Here is a 20,738-nt window from a genome sequence, read left to right as displayed (position 1 = left end):
TTTCCAATATATTCAGGGAACACTTCAAGGATTGCAAGTCAAGTAAGTAGAACAGATAAGTCCAGAAACCCAAATCACAAACCAGTGGGAATAGCCACGAATGGAAAACAAACTCATCAGTAAATTTGCAGGATTGGAAGTAAAGATATCCTGGCGTGCTACATCCTCCACAGTTATCTACAGGGCTTCTCTTCTGAAGAATCTGGTCCAGATGATGATGATGAGATACTCAAGTAAATGAAACAGTGGTTTGATCAACAACTGCAATTCCTGTGATAAACAGGATACAAGAAAAGAGTTCTCAACTTCCAAAAATTCTAAGACAGTTAAAATACAACTCTAAACCTGTAGAGACTAACATCTTTTTACACACAACTGTTTTCTACCATGTCCCTCTGAAATTCAGCCAGTGTCAGGCAAACTGCCCTCCCTATCTTCAGTGATATATAACCTTCCTAATTAAGGAATTGAAAGTGAAGTATTGGTATAATGCAAGAATTGATAAATTTGAAAACAAATCAACCATCAGCAACCTTAATTTACAACACTAACTTAAAATCAGATGACTCTTTGTGAAGCTGCAGTAGGTTTCCTCCCTTAAGAAGGCTGGCAAACAGTGAAAGGTTAACCTGACACAAAGCATTTCAGTTGTACACCATCATAGGCACTTGCTGTCTAAAAGGCTGCATTCACTCACCCCAAGCTGTCTGCCAAAATGAAACGCATCATTGAAGGCAGCCCAAATTTGTGTGGGAGATGTGTCAAAATTGCATAAATATCTACTTGCACTGGTATGAATTAACAGCTGTGATCATCTCAGCAGAGGCAAGTGAGTGAATGCTCATGGAAATTCAACTGTCACCTCTATATGTGGCCCATTTCATGCCACAGCTAAATCATACTGATACCCTACCTAACAGTAACAGGTGAAGTACACCAAGGAACTGTCCAAAACTATTTCAAAGGATATCCATTTGCCATCTCACAAAGTAAAACAATCATGAGCATGGTCTCATGAGAATGAAGGATATTTATGAAAAGAAGAAAAAAAATTAGAATCCTAGAGCAACTGTCAGTATTTATTAGACAGCCTAAAACAATCAAATTCTGAATAAACCAAATACTTTGAAAGCTGAGCAGCAGAGTATAATTTAGCATTATCTGGACTCTTAGTCTGCTGAGTAATTTGATGCAGTACGATCAGGGTTTTAAATTGAGTATGTGGGCACCAGTGAGAAGTCTGCATTACTGAACCATACCACATGCTGAGTCTTAAGATACTAATATCATATTTTTCTACAATTCAATTAAGAAAATTATTCTTCAGTTACCATAAAATAGATGGCTGTCTCAAACAGCTCATTATAATCAGCATGAAGGCAGGTTTAGTAAAGAACTCAACATAATTGTTAAAAGACCTGGTCTTTTAACGTGGGAGACCCTACAAAAGCACACACAAAAGCAGCCTTTTCAACAAGAGAGCAGCATGAAGCCCAAGATGCAGAGCAAGTTTAACACCTCCACACAGCCTCCAGTGCACTGTCTCAGTTCCCATAATAATTAAATCCTTCAGCAGTGTAAAAGGCAACCAGCAGATGCTTTCTTTTTACTGTATATTGGCAGTTCCTGCAATATAGACTACAGAATTCAAGGGTGCTGATGAAGCCCAGCAGCAGCTGTTCAGATCAGGGGGCAGAATATGTCACACACACAAGAGCCCCCTTTCAATAACCACCTGGGGAACTCTGCCTCCTATACCTTGACAAGTACAATTATCTTGCCACCAGATATTTTCACTCTCTTGCTACACGACCACCTTGGGAAAAGAACTACAAAACATTCTACCAAAATAATAATTCCAGTGATGAGAGTACAATGTGCTTTCAGTTTGGGCATGTTATTCCAAGTGTCCATAGGTGATGAACTGTGTTAAGGATCAATTCAAAGTAAAGAACTCATCCCAGTCTTTATGCTACTGACTTACAGCTGAATGACTTTAGAACAACACTACATATATATATTGGTGACCTCATGATAAGCAAAATTTCTTGAACCACTCTTAAACACACCTGTAAAAGGTATTCCTCAACCCTGGAAGAAGGGCTGTGTAACTGATTACTGTTAGTTTCATGCCTATATTTTCATGTCTTTTAAATTTAAAAATAATATACACATCAGTGCCAGAAATATTCTACCAAGAGGACCTGAGAACTGCTGTCTTAAGAAGTCCTCTGCTAATCTTCTGAACTTAATCAAGAGAGCTGGATCCTACCTGTTTTATTCATAAAATTAATCCTATTAAAATCTAAGGTGGTCATACATGCAGAACAAATCAAATACTTAGCTATTTCGCAGCAGTGTATGATAGCATGACACAGAATTTAACTTGGTTTTACAAATACATCCCTATTGTCTTAAATGTAGGATCATCAACAACATTAAGTTTAAAATGGCACTCCAAAATCATAGCAAGACACTGGCTATTTGCACGAATCTACATAAAAATCAACACTCACTCTTGTCATGGCTAAAAATTTCTACATGAGCAGTAACCCATTACTGGTTGTAGCACTGACGCATACTGACACAGAAACCTAACATAGAGACAGTGAAAGCATCTACCTGCAAGCTGTAGGCAAATATTTTTTTAAACCTATTATACAAAAGAACACCTTCAAAAGCAATACAAGCAGCTGCTATAACATATTTCCAGACCTCTGAACAGGCATCAGCTTACTAATTGCCTAACAGACCATCACTTTAACACAAATGAGTCCTTAGGTGTTTTTTAAATAACATATTGAATGAAAACATGGGAGCTAAGCTGTAAGAATATCTAAGAAGCCCAAATTCTGTCTAGGAAGCCTAGTTTTATATCTGCTTTTGTTCAGTATTGTTTTGTTCCACAGACTATTCAAGCCAAATAAAACAAAATCTAAATGAAACACAATATGATCCTGGATTAGTTACTATCTTCTAAAAGACATAATAGCTTATTGAGACAGCAAAGCAGGTGGAGATTAGAAAGAATAACAAAATCAATATATACGCAATTTGTAATTGGGAATTTATAACAATGACAGATCTTCCTCTGCTCTTCTGTGGAGATGGTTCTCAGCACAGAAGTAACAATAGTGATTTTCAGGCAAATGGACACAGCAATACTGCAAGGTTGATTCTTGGCTTTCAGTCAGATAAGCAGAATAGCAGCATGGAGTGTCTGTAGCAAAAGACAGACTTGTTTGATTTGTTGAAAGATGATAATAGAGTGTGAAAACTAGACAGAAAAATTATTGAGCAATGGTCTTTTAATGGATCAGAATAAGTGAGGTTACGTGAAACAAGGACAGGAGAGTAAGTGGGCAAAACAATTAGAATAGACCCTTGCAACTACTTTTCTGGCTCTATTATTCAGGAAATATTTGTATTCAGATCCTGTTTGCTTTTTTCAGTAACTAGCATTTTTCTATTTGTGACAATAATATGCTACTTCTCAATATGTGTTCCTAAAAAGAAAGAAGTCATTATACAATAAGTACTTGACCCAGTCAGCCTAATTATTTATCTCTTGCACTGCTCTTTTATTTCTAAATGAAAACACAAGAGCAGCTACGGGGGGTATTTTCTTTACCAAGGACTGGAAACTCACGAGTTTGTGACTCATTGTTCCGCGGCTGCAAACAGCTGTGCCACCCACGGCTGACCAAAAAGTGACTGAGCCTCTGAACGTGACTCACAGGTCCACCAAAACCTGTGTGCAGATCCGCTACCAGCAAGAGGCCACCCCATCAGGAGTGGAGCATCTCCATACAGATTCTTGGTAAACTCTCCCACAGTCACTCTGCTCAAGTTTTCCCACCAGTTTCAAAAGTCTCCTCAGGGCAGAAAGGGGAAGTAGTTCTGACTTGAGACACAAGTTATCCAGACATCTGCTAAAGCCTGTTAAGTGCACACCCTGCCATCAATAAGCAACACAAACTACAGTTTGTAGAAGTTTGATCTCTGTAACTCACAGAGAAAATGACTCCCTAAGAATGGCAGGGGGCCAATAAACTGTCCACATTCTATCCACCTATGACAGCAACACCAGAGTTAAGAGATGCAACTTCTCTACGCGGAATTTATTTTTTAAGTAAAACAAAGCAAAAACATCAATTGGATATTAGGGGTAATACTTATCAGCCTACGTAAGGAATAAGTGATAAACATAACAATAGTTTTTACTTCATTTTTGTAAATCAGTAGATCTAACCATCAGGAAACAGTTTCAACCTCAACAGATTTTAAACTTTTAAAACCTCCGAGATACATTCAAAGCATATTTTAAAGGAAGGTCCATTAGCACGACTGCTACTAAAAAGTAGACTGAAAATAATATATTTGAGGTCAATCCTGCAATGTCATCAGAGAGCTGGAGTAGAAAATAAGTCTTAGATCCTCTGGCTCAAATGACATTGCCTTTTTAATACCACTATGCCTTGCCACTCAAGGGTATTCCTGATTAATTTTTTTGACAGCTGCAGAGAGGTAGCAAAAATTAAACTGTCCCATCTCCATGTCTGTCAAAACAAGTCAAGTTACTGTCTGCTAAATGTGGTAATTTCTTGAACAGAATAGAGGACACTGAAAAACATGCATAGGAAATTCAAGAACCTCCTAACACAACAGTATGGAAATCACTTCTTTTTGTCAATGACTCCTGTTTTGAAAACTTCAAGTTTAAAAAAAAAAAATAAAAATCATGGCTATTTCAAAGCCAGCTGAGGGGAGGGAAAAAAAAGAGGAAACATCTGCCATTCATTTGTTTGTTTCTTCTAATTGATGAAGACTTCTACTCCAAAGAAGGTTTTAGTCACCCTAAAGCAACCATCAGTGTGTTATCATTAATACCAAGGGAGTAGACATAACCAAAATATTTTTAACATTGACCAAAAAAACAAATGAAAAAGAAACCCACAAACTATTTGGTCATCCTGTGTCCTTCCAGTGAATCTGTAGCCATTCAAAATCTCCAGCTTACTTTCCCCTTGGGACATTAACAGTCAATAAGTGAATAGAGAGACATGATAATGGTTGGAAAAGAATATGACTAAGAGTAGAAAAAAAATTTTAAAGGACTTTCCCTAGTTAAAAATCACTCTCACAACTATAAACAGTGAATAAAGTGAAGGAAGCACAAAAGAGCAGACTAGACTTCACAGTTAAAACCTTCATGATAGAAAACTAATAGAAAGCCACTTCCTTCACAGCAGCTATTTCAATTCTGAAGGGGTACATGGGGAAAATTATTCTCAAGTTAGGAAAGATCCAACACTGAAGTAAAAAAATAATTAACCTCTATTAAGTTCTCATCAGTATTTCATCATTAAACAAATAGTCTAAAGCTGCTCTACGTACTTCAAATCATATGAAACCATAAAATCAGCCAGCATAGTAGGATGAGTATCACAATAATTATTCTTCAAATATATGTTCTCCATTAAACTGGGGAATGTATGACAAAATTTTCATTTAGTCCCATGAGAACCTTTAAAAAAATAACTCTTAAATGGTAATATTGAACTGCTTCATCCTCACAAGCAGAGAAATAACATGAACAAATGGGGACAAGAGGTGCACATTTACAGAACAGTTACTCGCTGTTTATGCCTTGACCCTACTGAGCTTTCATTTACAGCACATCCACAAACTTCAGTGGAATAAACCAGCTGGGCATCACCTCCTTCTCTGCCTGCAAGTGCTAGGAATTATATCAGGCCTATAAAGACTGTGTCTATCCACAGAAAGCAAGCAAGCAAAACGCCGGAAACCTGAAGAAAAATTGTAGTTTGAATAAAATGAAAAAAAGTTTAAGGAATCTCTGATAGAGTTACTCTTATATTTACATCTAACCAGTTTACAGCTGCCATTAGCCATCAAGGTAACCCCTCAGGGACACCACTGTGCTGCAGATGCTTGCATCTCACAATACCAGTGTACACAGTACAGTGTAATGGTTGTTTCACTTTGAGTGTAAATAGTCTTGTCACCTCCGGCTTGAGAAGAAGAAATAAAATTATCATGTCTATCAGTCTCTGAAGAGTGAGTGGAGCTAACTGGAGGAAGAAACAGAAAACATGGAGTTTGATGCCCAACATGAGGGAGCTGCAGGATGGGCGTGCTGGCTGGTAGGACTGGCCTATTTCTGCCTTGCAAGCAACACTGATAATCAATCTGAAAAGTGGTTAAAAATAACTACCATTCCCACCTCCACCTGCTCCCTGAGGACACAGCCCCTGAATAATACTGCTTAAGCATTGCCATGGAGGCACAAACCTCCAGAGGCTGGTGGCAAGGGCAGGATTGAAGTGATGCTGCTTTTGAAAAGAACAAGTTTCCAGTCTGATTCACCCTGCAAATTTCCAGCACCAGCTTTTATCCTCATCACTCCCCACCAGAGTTCTCTGCCCAGTCCATCTGGAGCAAAGAAGCAAAACAATTCTGGGGACGCCCTCACATATGCTGCAAACCTCTGACTGCAACGGGAAGGAGGCAGAAGTTTTTAAAGTAATGGGTAAAAGCAAAAACAATCACCATTTACAAAACGTAGTCACTGAAAAGCAGCTTAAAACAGCCCAACGTGTGATTGATCGGTCAAGAGCTGTCTGATCCCTTGAAACCTCTGTGTTCTCTGGTCCTAAAAATGTAACCTCCACTGGAGCCTTCCTGCCCAACACTCTCCCTTACGCAGGAAAGAGCTTCCGGAGGAGATGAGCTCTTATCCATGTAGGAAGCATATTTCAGAGAATCTGTGGAGGGATGAAGTCAACAGGGCAGGGCAAACAGTTGGAAGGAAGAAAGAGGATCAGGAAAGAAGTGAAAGAGGAAACAGATGCACTGGCAAGAGAAGGAAATACAAGTGGGAGGGGGAAGGCAAATGTAGAAGGTGAAAGTAATACAGTCCAGTTTGAGAGGACAGAGCACAAGTTGCAGAACAGAGATGAGTCAAAATGGGTGAGAATTACAGACAAGAAGAGAGAAAAAAATAATTAAAAAAATAGCCCAGACCTGTCAGAGCAGTATCTCTTATTAATCACAGAGCAGTCTGAGTTTCTGATAGAGAAGATCGAGCCACCTGAGTCAAGGTAGAGAAATGTGAGAAACACATTTTCAAGGGAAAATTGAAAAAAGGTTGTCACTAGCAGACCTGTCAGGAAAATGAAATATCCAACAGAAATCCTCACATTTCAAATTCTGCTGCTCTTTCAAATCAAAATGAAAGGCATTTTAAGTTCATTAAACTTTAACGTGACTTTATTGAAACACTGGATTTTGAGGTCAAACTCTAAAGCTATTCACCACTAAACAGGAAAAGCTAAATACTACCACATTTCTTTTCCAAATAGTTTTAAAAACATCTCCCAAGAATGGCATTGCTGCAAAACATTTTGAGGACTAATTTTCCTGTTGAACTGCTTAACCACAAATTTTAGATTAGACACATTAGATGAAATCACTGTTCCTCACTGGAATTAAAAGATACATCATTTAGGAGTTATTCCCAAATCTAAAGAATTTAGCAAGATATAATTGTGGTCCTGCATGTTGAGCCACAAATTTGGAAAAACATTTTAAAGACAAACATTTCCATGCCCTCCCATTGCATGGAAAGAGACATGAGTTCTGAGCTAGAAAGACCAAGTCTTTAATTAATATGACAACTACAGTCAGAAAAACTACAGAGAGAAATTCCACCAAAACACCAATTCTGCCCCAAAAAAGAACATCTCAACCTTTCTTCACTGCTAATCAGAGATCACATGAACTCACAACCACTGTAATACTACAGATGTAAGAATTTACTCCTCAGGCCTATTCCTAGTGAGGTGTGCTAAGAGAATGTTACAAAACACATTCCCCCTCTTGTTTCAGGAGTTTTTTAATTAGCTTTCTTATGTTTCTCCCATTGGTCATGGCAAATAACTTACAATCTCTTTTAAAAAATCATTTTTTTTTCCTTCATAGCAGGTATTTTTAACAATAGAGAATAATCCACATTACATTAATATTGCTAGAGCTTGTGCTCTTGAAATAATGTGATGCGCTATGGGGCTTACAAGCTACAAAAACCTACATTTTCAGAAAAGAGAATGCATACAGTTTAAATTAATCAGATTCCCCAGGGGTCTATGAATCTGAGCAATTATAGCTAGGAAGACACACAAATTTGAAACATGCTCCAGTCTGCTGCTCAGGAGCTTCTCACGAGGAGCAGCCCACCCTGTACCCAGCATGGCTCTGCCATTCCCACATCTGCACCCTCTCCCATCACCATGTCCCCATACACATGCAAATCATACCCATCCCAGTCAGCAAAGCCTTTCACCTCAGCTAATCAGTTTACCAGGGTCTTCAGCAGAAAGGGAAAACTTATAGGCCTCTGATACAACTATAGAGACATTCCAATAGGATTACAGGTGTCACTTCCTTAAAGCTTCATGAAACCTGCAACAGTACAGTGACAGTAGCTACCAGCGTTTTCTGAGGCACAATCCTTCTAACCAACAACACTGCTTGAAGGCATCACTGAGAACAACAAATGTGAAGTCAAACCTCAGCTTTTACAAGGATTGCCATCTGTTCAGCACACTTACAGTGAAACCAGTGGCCTCAGCATAACCCACAGAGAAGATGCATCACCATATTCAGTGCTGCCAGCCACAAATGCAAAACGAATGAACAGCAGACCCTGAATAACTTTCTCATGACTCCTTGTAGTGATTAACATCAAGGCAAAGCACTTCTTTGAGATGGATAAAAAGAAGATCAGGACAGGCAGAACTCAAAACAAAATAGCTCAAGTTAATCTTGTTTCAGATATAAAACCTCAGGAAAATAAACACCTGCTAAAGACCACTGAAGATTTTAATATAAAAATGCTCTCAAAATCCCCTAGAACTGAACAGCCCTAAGAGAACACACACACATCCCAAACAAGCCCTCTAGGTATCACCCAAAAACTATTATTTCATATCAAGCATTCAAAACCCTAGGCGAGATCCACAAAAAAAAAAAAAAGTAAAAGGAGGGTGGGAAATCAAAGCTCAGCAGGAATTTTCAACAACAGTTAAAAATAAGCAGAAAGGTATGCAATACAACCTGAAATCCTGCAGCACTTTGTGCACATGGAGGGGCAATCACTAAGAGAAAGTGAAACGATTATTTCCTGACACAACTTCATGAAATAGCAAAACTGGTACTGCTGTGAAATGCAAAACTTGAGCTGCAAAGTAGCATTAAGAAGTTTTCAAAATACCCGCCTCAATATAAGTTAGGTTTTAAAACCTTGGCAGAAATCCCTTTTCAACCAACCAGAAATCAACTGACCGTAAGCCCAAAGGCAGCAGCCTGCAAGGGCACTTCAGGGAGTCTCACTCTTTTTTGAGAGTAAAAGATGCTGCAGGCAACAGCAATAGTTTGAACATTCTCTCTGGTGTTTCCTACACTCTACTTATTTTCCAGGAAAAAGAAATTCAAAGCCTGATCTAAATTCTACAGAGATAAGTAAGATTAATGAGTGTTCACCTCGAGTTACAATTCACACGGGGGGACTATGTCATCACCATACCTCCATCCACAGACACCCAAAATCTGTGGGGACATTAGTGCAGGGAAGGTGTGGTCCTCCATCTACCTTTAACTGTCTCTGTGCTGGAATCAGATATACTCACTTATAGATCCTGAAGAATTCAGAGGGAAAAATACCATGGCCCTCATGGCCTTTAATCAGCTGATATAAGGCAACACAGTTACATGAGGCAGTTGTTGATGAGAATCTGAAGTCAATCACTGGAGCATGCAAGCATAATTTAAATCTTGACAGCCAACATGCAAGGAAGACATAAGGAATTACACAAGCTGTGATGATGCTGTAGTTATTACACTATTAGTTTAGTGTGGGCAGGCAAAATTACACATTCATTTTTTAATGTATCAAATTTCCCACTCAACAGTGAAGTGAGGCTGCTTCGATGATTAGAATTTTTAGGGGCCAAGCTCTAATCATTGTTTGAGTTGATTCTAAGGCTGCTTTCCATGCAGAAATAGTATGAATGAAGGAACAAGCAAGGATAAAAAGTACCCTAACTACAGACTGTACAGCACATACCCTTATATAAGTCAGAAAGAAATAGGTAAAATTGATGGTATCAAGGATTAAAGGGCATATCTAAGGATTTTGGAAATACAAATCATGTTGTCCTGCTAAGCATTAGCAGTTAAAAACGTGCTTTAAAAATGCTTTGCTTTGATGGCTGAGGTTTTGTTGCTGTTTTTTTTTCAGAAAATATTTTATTACAGCAACAATGTCATATATATATATATTTTGTTTGCTTCTGCAAGGCAATCATGCTGTATTCGCTGCATAACTTAAAATAAGTTTCAAGTGATTTTTAGAGGGATAGAATAGTGAAAAAACAGGTACTGAGAGATGAACTGAATACCTACTAACCAATTATAAAATAAAATTCTGATTGAAAGTAAAGGCAATTTAGAGGCCCAAAATATTTTGGATTATAATATAAAACAGCTGAACAATACCCATAGGTCTGCAAGAACATTTTAAATAGTACATGAGTGCCTTTTATACAAATTGCTACAACAGCATTATATTATGAAATTTGAGACTAATGTTTCATGTTCTGAATATACAAAGAAACAAATATCCTACTAAGAGTCCTTCAGTGTTTCACGTTACCAAGACATTCACTATTGTTGTGTAACACAGGATAAAAGAAAGGGTCATTGACTGATATTTTTCCAAAAGATATGTTCTCACTTGACAATGTAGTGAACTGAAGCCAATAGCATTCAATGAGCTTTGAGGGAACATCTTTCTCCTACATATAAAAATTCAAAACCTTATTATAAAGTCAGTTCAGACTTCATTTTACACATCATAAGTCTTAGCAAACAGCTGGTAATTCACAATGCCTCAAGTCTTAAACATGGCTTGTCAAAGCAAAATAAGAGGAAAGAAAAGGTAGCTCCAGATAATGCCAAGTACAGTGGAAAGTGCAGGGGAAAAAAATTATTAGCCAGTTTGACAAAGTACACATCAATTTGTACTCCTCTGTGAAAAAGAGTTTTTGAAATATTGAAATAATATGATGTAAAGGTAGTACAGAACATTGCTATGAAGTATTATAGAATGACATGGAAGTACTGCAACGCTGTTTCAGAGCAGCAGAAAGGAGAACAAAAAAAAAAAAAAATCAAAGGTTTATGATGGGAGTTTTTGTTCAATCTGATTTTTAAAGAACTATAGATACAATTTTAGTATTGAGGGAACAAGTTCAAAAACTGACACCTCTATATCAAGTAAAACTTAAAGAAGATAAAACTGTCAGTGATCTAATAAAACAATACATGTTCCTCTGTACTCAGAGATACCCACACAGTGCAGGGCACAAGCCAGTACTTCCCTGCCTGCAACAGGCAGTGACTCGTGGAAGGCATATGGAGGGGAGCACACTCCAGGGGGTTTCCTTTGCACCCACAGGCACTTGTCCTATTCCTGCATGGTCAGCTGCTGGTCAGGGAGCAAATGTTACTTCAGCAGAAGGGTCTCCTTCCCTGCCTGCCTGTATTTTACCAATATCAAACCGTGTTCTGAAAGTCCTTCCTGCCCATGCCTCCCACCAACCTGCCAGCTGCTGCTCCCAGTTACCCTCCTCCCCAACACCCACACCAGTGAAGCCCAGGCTCAGCTATGCCAGGGACAGGAGGTGCCAGGCCCCTGTTGGCACAGCCAGGATGGATGCACCACCACACTCCCTGCAGGATTGTCCCCCTCACCCTGGCAGCTGCCTCGCCTCTCTCTCACCTTGCAGCCCCTTCTTTCCTTACCCTCTGTATTTCCTCCTTTACAACTATGATTTAATCAACTCTTCTGACCTTCAAAGGAGAGCAGAAAGGGAGGCATGTGAGAAATCCAAGATCCTCTATCTCACCAGTGCACAAACTGTACCACTATATTATGCTAACCCACTGGTGCTGCAGCCTGGAAAATCACCTCCTGCACTCACAGGCCTAAGGAAGGATGTTATAACATAGTGCCATTATCTGTTATATTAAAGAATAACACAGCATATTCAAGATTGCTTCTTAGGATAAAACTCAAAAGCCTTAAGTGTCTTGCTTGCTGATACCCTCTTCAATACAGCTTCCAACTTCTTCTGACCATTCTCTCTAGTTAATATTTGTTTCTTTTGATTATTTCCTCCTATTTCTTACATATGCATCTCTCCTTCCTTGAACCCTTTTTATTTATTTGTTTCTTTTCATAAGCAGTCCTTCAACTTGCCACTATCATGGGTCTCCCACCTTTGTTGGACAAGGTTCAGAAAATAATTTGGCTTCTCCCACATGACACAGCAGCAGCATGCCATACACAGACACTAACTTAAATTATCCACTACTGGCATACACTATAGCCTCTGTGAGAAACCAGTATGAATATTTTTCTAATAATGCTTTAGACAGCTGCCAGCACACTAATATTTTGTGCAGGAGGAGACATTTGAGACAATTCTTGGCAAGATGTGTGTGCTGCATTTAATAACTGTATGATAAACGTAATATATTAAATAAGCTTTACCATACAGTACAACCGTGGTTTTCCCTTCCAACCAGAAAGAATCAATGTGGATCAATTAAAATCATTACATCAGTTTTCAAGCACTATTTTCTGCATCTTCATAAGGTAAGAAGAATTACCTAGGAAAACTAGGTCACTATTTTTTATCAGTTGCTTTTCTTAGAACAAAACAGAGGTCATATTAAGGTTTTGCTTTGAACAATATTTGTTCAATATATTTTACCAAGTCTAACATACAGGATATGTATATGTACACATATCATATATATGGATAAATATACCTTTTATGGATAATATAAATCAAAACTGTATTGGCCATAAGATAAAGAATCATGGAATAAAATTAAATGTGAAGAAGATGTTTAGCGGACCAAAGCACCAGCAAGTAAGCAAAGAGACTGACAAAATTTGAAAATTTAGAAAATATTTTTAAAATAACTGAATTCTTTTAAGTCTATGAGAACATGCAATTAGTTTCAAATAATTCAAGAAAATGGCAGGGGGGATTAAAAACATCTTGTTTCTACACACTGACAAAAATTGAACCAGTTTCTAAACTCTAGTTCAAGCCCAAGAAGTTTTACAGTTTCAGAAAAACTGTATTATCTAAATGTATCTTTGGGGTACATCCTAGCACCTCACACAACAAAAAAAAACACAAGTTATTTTGCACATCAGTGCTCTCAAAGATCTCTCTGCCAAAGGAAAACAGACTACTGATATCCTGTGGCTCCTGGGGAAGGTCACAAGAACCACTCTAAATCCCTTTTATTTTCTTATTTAGCTCATCTGGTCCCTCCTAAGATCCTAAACTACATCCTCAGGCACAGAGGTCAGCACATCAATTCACTCCCAATCTTTCTCCTTTAGGTAACATGCAGGGTCAAGATACTATTCCTGTTTCCTCCTTTGCAGAGCCACATGGCACACAAGGTTTGACATGCTGGGAAGTGAAGGGAATCAAGCACAGATGCATGCATGGGGAAAGCACAGGGGAGTATCCCCACCTGTGGGAAGCTTACAGAGGTGGGATGCACATGCACGGAGCGAGGGACAGGAGATCGGGGTTATCATTTGTCGGGGACAGGGAAGCTCCAAGCCAAAGGCAGGATCAGAGGAAATGGAGAGGTATGTCTTGCTTGGCACACCCACATCCTGAGACTACCTGGTACCACTGCAACCAAGAAAAATAAACTCCTGTACAAAAGCTCTGTTGTCACACCAAAATATTACATGGATGACAAAGATAATCAACTTCCTTTGGACTACATGGTCACACCAAAAAAAGTAACTCCCTAAAATTAGAAAACATTTGAACTTTTAATACTAAATTAGGGATACTTTGTTTATTTTTATTAGAATAATAGGAAATAGTTATTTTTAATATTTAATCCATGTCAACATCCCTTTTAGTAAACTCCCATGCCAGTATTGCATTAAGCGCTGCTTTCCTGTTTAGCAATCTCTCACAAGTTAACTAAATGCCTTGCAAAAACCATTTCAAAACTAGTTTGCAAAGTTCTAAAGATAAAAGAAGCATTAAACAGATGACATCTTCTGCAAATCCATCATAATCTGTTCATTTAGGCTTCATATTTCTGGTGATAAATTACTTAAGTTCTTGTATGATTATGATTAAACATTAGGATTAGTACTCTCTGTTATGGATCACTTCTATTTTTATTATTCTCACCAGCCTACATTAGCCAAGAGGTAGCATCTGAGGAGAGTGAATGGCTACAGCTCTGGAAGACACAGATGCTGAGCTACAGTGCTCCATCCTCCCTCTCACTGTCACCAGGGACTGATGCTCCAATTCGGGGGAAACCCTGCAACACACTGGCACACCAGTCACATCTCTGCTATGCATTTAGCACACTCCCTCTTCTAGCTCCATTCCCAGTGGCTACAAAGTTTAGTCTTGGTGCCTGCACTAAAACCACTCTCACAACACCAACTCACAAGTCTGAATCAGGCAGACTGCCCTACACTTAAAGGCCAAAAGGCATTATTTGATCCATTTCTTAAATTTCCTTTTCTGATGGCACATGCATAGGTTGAAATATGTGAAGTGCTAGCTCACAGGAGTTCAAAGAGCAAAGTGGTTTTGGGCCTTGACACAAGAGTTCTTAATAGAGCCAACACTTTCCTGTTCTGTTGGGGGGAGGGGGGGGAACACAACAAACAAACCCCAGGCATGTGTGCCCCTGAACCTGAATTTCCAATCTCATACAAAGCCCAATTTTCACAGGCAATCTTGCACCACAAACACCAGCCTCTCAAACAGGAGCCAGGCAGCAGTGAACTGGCAACCCAGAGGACAAAGGTTCACTGGCAAAGCAACAATCCTACTCATCCTTTATATATGCAAGGTTTATACTTTCACATCTGAGGCTCACTTTCTGGAAAGCGTAACTGACTGAATCAGCTTCTGTTCTTCAAAGGACAACTTCCACTAACCAAATATACATATTTTCATAAACTTACAGTAATGCAAATAGAAACAGCCAGCATTCAAACAGCTTCTAAACCCAGTGTTGTGCAGTCTAAAACCACCAAGACATTCCTCTTGCACAGGCATTGTTATCTCCAAAAAGGCAGGGGGGCAGAATCTACAGCTCTCAAATGCATAAAAAAGCCCAGCCAGGAGAACAGTTATGACACAAGGTTCGTGGCTGGTGGTGGGACAAAGGCATGCAGGTCCCTGTGCTAGCCAGCCCATAAAAGAGAACATACCTACTGCCATTTGGTCAAGCACATGTTTGTGTTGCAATGCTGAGCATCATCAGTCTCAGTTTCTATTCCTGCCCCAAGAGCCATCAGCAGCCCACTGCTTACAAAGCAAAGCAATAGTGTTCCTGTTTGAATGAATGATGTTCTACCAAAAAGCAGCATCTGAAGCCACAGCATCAGTCACAATCACTACACTTTTCATGTAGCTTGTAAGGGGTTACCCAAGGTCCACTGAGCAAAGCTGATGAACATCACTGCGTGATCTGCCATATTCATTCTGAAAAAATAAATACATAATGAAACAAAAGAGACTTAATCATACGTCAGAGAACTGACACCTACTCCCAGGTCTGCCTGAGGCAGCACCTCTCACTTTCCCATTCTTTGGAGCTGCTGCATTTACAACAACCCCTAAGACATGAAAACTCGGTTCATAGAGAAAGGCCCAACAAACATCAACAGCAGTAAGAGACAAGGCCAAAATGAGTCTGTCCTCAACAAGGCCCATTCATCAAGCCTACCCTTCTCAGTCTCTGTTTTTATTGAGCACGAGCTGTGCAGTAAGAATTCCATGACCCATTCTAAGACCTAGTGGCAGAAAACAACATCAGATCAGGGAGTACAGGAGCTGCATCTCAATTCTAGAAGATGATGGATAAGGGCCATTTGAGTTCAAACAGCTCAGCTGAGCAGTACCGTGGTCAGACGGACTGCAAAATCAGTGGCCAAGACAGTTTCTATTCTAATGCCAACTCTGCTCTGGCACTCCATGCCTCCAGTGTCTATAAATCATTACCCCAGAAGGAACAGGTGAGTTAGCTAGTTTTTCTACAAGACTCCAAGATCCTATGATGCAGCAAATTTATGATGCAAATTTACTATCATGTCAGTATTAGTTTACTGACAAGTAGCATTCTGAGAAAACTCACAGTTCAGGGCTCAACTACAAGCAGATCTCACCAACTGAATAATCTCCAAGCCACTGAGATTTCTGCATAAATTCTGCATAAGAGCTCTTTACGATCTTTCCCACAAACTGCAAGCAACTTGCAGAGTTTCAATCTACATTTTTAATAACAATTACTGACATTTTTCACTGAGTGATCAGAAAGAGTGTCCTCCAAGAAGCTTTACATAAACCCCACAGACCCTTACTAAAATCACAAAATCCTGAACTCACAGAACACAAAGATAACATTTCCAGTAAATTTAATGCTGCATAGAGTTATCCATTATAGGTTTTGATCCAGCAAAAGTTCCCCCTGTTTAAACAGTGAAATCAGTGTAGGGCAGAGAAATGCACCACTGGAGAGAGCAGTCTACAGCACCATGGAGTGCAGGTTCCTCAGGCATAGAGCAGACACACAGACAAGGAGGCAACTGTCATAGCTGTGAAACAATTCCAGAAGCTACACTGCACATATATAAAGCTCAAAATACAAAGTTCAAAAGATGCATTATAAACCAAGATCTACAATTATAATCTGTAGTTCAAACACACTTAGAGAAATAAATACTAATCTTGATTTCCAAATCTACTCTAAGACAGAAGACAGCATAGCATTTTGGTACTTATTTTTAGTAGACAGGAGACCACCATGGTTTTAATTCATCAAAAATAAAATTAAGTAATAGTTGTCAGACATGCAACATTAGTCTCTAATTGAAGTTGATTCAATGAGTTAGCCACCTCAAAAATACTGTGTCATGTCATGAGGACACCCTTACAGTTCATTTAAAAAAAAATAAAAAAAGGAAGAAAGAATCTGTTTCCATGCTTTTTATCTACTCTAAGCAGGGCAGGAGACCATTTCCAACAGTTCATAGATGAAGTATTTATAGCTCTGCAAGCTAAAGTGAAAAAGGGTCAGTTTGGAAGCAATCAGGCTAACTACAATGAAAATATAAACCAAGGCTCCTGTTTAGCAAGTCCTGGAACTCTCACAGGTTTTAACCACGCAGAGAGAAAACTTATCTGGATTTCTTCCATTCGGACAAGCCCACCCTCTGTGCTGCTCCATCACTCAGATAAAGTATTGCCTCTGCATATGCCATTTAAGCAGACACTTGGGCTCTCAAGTACACGGGGACAACCTTTGTACCATTCACATCTAGTGCAAGGGTCTTGGAGATTTACTCTGAGTATCTGAAATACATTTTCCCTTTTTGCACTGTGGGCTTACAGAAAACATACCCTTGGTAGCAAGACACAGCTGCTAAAAGAAAGAATTAAAAAGATACAAAATAACTGGGTTTGTAAGTAAACATGGACAAAGACAGACAAAGCAGTGTAATTCACTACTGCTTTCTGCCAGTATCCTAAACGTGAATGGCAAGTTGTATTTGTATAAACCTAAAACGGAACCATAACACTGAAATGTTACAGTGTATCCGTTTCTCAATGTTTTAAAACACATGAAAGGTTCATAAGTTAGCTTCCTTGCAGACAACATCTTCTTGGCTGCCACCGTCTCTGCCGAGACATAGGTGTGAGCGAAGCAGTGACAGGAAGTCATGTATATATAGAGTTTCTTCCTGAATTATTAATATAATCTTATCTCGATATCTGAAACCAACTTTGAGGTGCAGTACCAAAACATCAGTCCGAACTAAAAACCGCATTTAAACGGGGCTGAATTTGGAATTATACTACTTAGTTATTAAATAATGACTCCAAAATATCAACTTAAAAAGCCAGAAATAAAAGGCCAGCTATCGAGAACACGATTTCTCATTATTAATCACTCTTCGCCATTCAACTCCATAGGTCACAAGAAGCTCGGAGGAGCAGCTGACAGGCGCTACCAGGGCTTCTCCCGCCGCTCCCCCCAGCCCCTGCCCTGCCTTCGCCGCTCCGGCCGGGCTCCGCTCCCGGCCACGCCGCCCGGTGTGCTCCGCCGCCCTCGCCTCCCAGGCTCCGGTCCCTTCGCCCTCCCTACCCATTAAACACCTAGGTATAGCCAGAAAAACTAGAAGCAAGGGATCAGTTTGATTTGTAACCTGCTCACATGAAATAGCAACGCACACAGAGATGTTGAAGTGCTGACTCTGGGAGTACTGCCGGAACTTCTCCTTAGCACGGCCACCTCAATGTGAGAGGCGCGGGGGGCCCCCGCCCGACCCGCCTCCCGCCGCAGGCTGTGACCCCTCGCGGGGGCTTCGGGAGCCGCCAGCCCGGAGATGCAGCCGAGCCCTGCCCCGCCGCCCGGAACGCGCCGAGCCCGGGCCGGGCGGCCACCCCGTGCAGGGAGAAGGCGCCCGGCGGGGACTGCCCCGGGTCCGACCCACGCTCACCTCCCTGCGGGCGCGCAAGCTCCGCGCTGGAGACGGGCAGCGGCCGCATCCCGCTCCCGTATCCCGCGGGTCCCGCTCCGTGCCGCCACGAGCCGCAGGCAAAGCACGCGGGGACCCCGCGAGGGGCGCGGCCGTACCTGGGACATCTGGGGGCGCAGGTTGATCTCCTTGAGGTTGATGGAGTGGCTGCGCAGGTTGTTGAGCAGCTGGCAGAGCAGGACGCCGTCGCGCAGCGTCTGCGCCAGGTCAAAGACCTGGGCCGTGTCCCAGGTCACCCGGTGGTTGGGCGGCAGCACCTTGCAGCTGATCAGCCACTGCCCGCACTGCTTCCAGGGCTCCATCCCCGCCACCGCGCCGCGATGCTGCGGCCACGGCGGCTCCTGCTGCGCCCTCCCGCCGCCGCCGCGGCCGGCCCGGCCCGCCCCGTGTCCGCACCGCCCCGGGAGGCGGGTCCGGCGGGTCCCACCGCCCCTCGCCCGCCCCTGCCCCGCCCGCGGACCCTCGGGCACCGCGGCCGCGGCCAGCGCTCGGCCGGCAGCTCCGGGGGCCCGTCCGCGAAGGTCCCTGTCCCGTCCGCCCGCCCGCTGATGGCATAAACAGCGCACCTGCGGCACAAGGCGCAGCGGTGACAGGCAGGTGTGTGAACAGCGTAATGGCACGTTCTGCCTTGTTGTCAGGCTTTTGTCCTTTCACCCAGCAAAAAGCAGCATACTCTTAGCTACTCCTAGAAATTATAGAGAGCACATCATGGCATAGCATTGTTTTCACCTCTGTTCTCCCTAAAGTATTTTCCACTGACTTAAATTGTATTTGCATTTTAAAGAATGCTAAAAAAAAAAAAGTAATAGCTTCCAACAAGCATTCAGGCACCTTCAAATAAAAGAACCACAAGTGATTTTAAGTTACTAAAGGTGACAAACTCCAAAACCAGACAATATGAACACCCATAGTTGACAATATCCTCCACAACTCAAAAGCTATTATTTCCTTTGGATTTTTGAAGCAGTCCTGCAAACCTAATTTCACAAAAGAAAATCACTTTAGAGGATACAAAAACTGGTTTTATCCTCTATTAAAATATTATTCTTTTTTTTTTTTTTTTTTTAAGCAGGGAACCCTTTTAAAGTACTATTAATGTGTAATTTATGTGAGGGGGGAAAAAAAACAAACAAACAAACAAACAAAAAAAAAAACCAACAACAACAAGCAGTCCAGGCTGAGAAAGCCTCGAAGTGCAAAACACTAACATGGTTATTCAAGATAGTCCACAACTATCCCTGGTTTTCACATCTCCTCTGCTAAAAGCCTCACACTGCTGTCTGAGCTCAGATTTTAATAATTTCTGAAAGAACTAATAGAGAAGTTCTGGGAATTTTTTTCTGAAACTGAGGCCTAGCAAGTGATTTGCACATTTCATTAAGCTAAAAACGCTGATTAACTTTTTTATTTCTTTAAACAGGCAGCATGTTTGCTATTCCAGGCATTTTCCTGAGCGGACAGTGGTATTAACCACTGGCCTGTAGGACTTGCCACAGTACAGCTCACCATTTTATGCTGCATTCACTCAAAAAGACAAAGGAAAGTATGGCCCAAAATGTAGGATCCAGCTCCATGATCTGTAACACCTGTCTCATCCCAGCAGGTGATGGGATGAGACAGGTGTGATTTACTACTTCATTAGAAGGCACGGGTCATCTGGGAACAGCATTTGGTTCCACTTGAAGATGCACAAAGTTGCAAGCACCTGGTTTGGTTTTCAGATCTCTGCTTATGTTAGCTGGGCTGGCAAAACAAAGAGGCTCCCAGGTCTGACCAGCACAGAGGGAGCTCCCAAAGCTGCTCTGTACAGGCCTGGCCTGTCAGACCACAAAGACACTTTAACAAAATACAAACTCCAGTTAGCAGTAAGCAGATTTGCATCAATCAGAAGAAGAATCCTTATTCCAAAGGATTGGTGCTAGTGCAGCTAAGCTTTAACTCTTTAAAATAACTCCTACATGGGAAAGTGTGACTTCAGGTTGAGTTGCCTCAGCAGTGCCTCCTTCCCTGTAGGTCCCTCCTGCTCTACAGCTAC

At 40.9% G+C, this 20,738-nt stretch overlaps 1 protein-coding gene across 2 annotated transcripts in view; it reads right to left on the bottom strand.

Annotated features, from left to right (window-relative positions):
• Positions 1-19,077, bottom strand: part of VAV3 (vav guanine nucleotide exchange factor 3) — a 157,432-nt gene extending 138,355 nt beyond the window's left edge. For both annotated transcript variants that reach the window (XM_064664542.1, XM_064664543.1), the window contains exon 1: positions 18,802-19,077. In XM_064664542.1, coding sequence (XP_064520612.1) covers positions 18,802-19,005 — 204 coding nt within the window. In that variant the 5' untranslated portion in view covers positions 19,006-19,077. The remainder of the gene's footprint in view (positions 1-18,801) is intronic.
• Positions 19,078-20,738: the final 1,661 nt, after the last annotated feature.

Source organism: Pseudopipra pipra, chromosome 9 (assembly GCF_036250125.1).
Source record: "Pseudopipra pipra isolate bDixPip1 chromosome 9, bDixPip1.hap1, whole genome shotgun sequence".
Lineage (NCBI taxonomy): Eukaryota > Metazoa > Chordata > Aves > Passeriformes > Pipridae > Pseudopipra > Pseudopipra pipra.
Note: the sequence above shows the minus strand (reverse complement) of the source record. Positions and strands in the feature narration are given on the sequence as shown.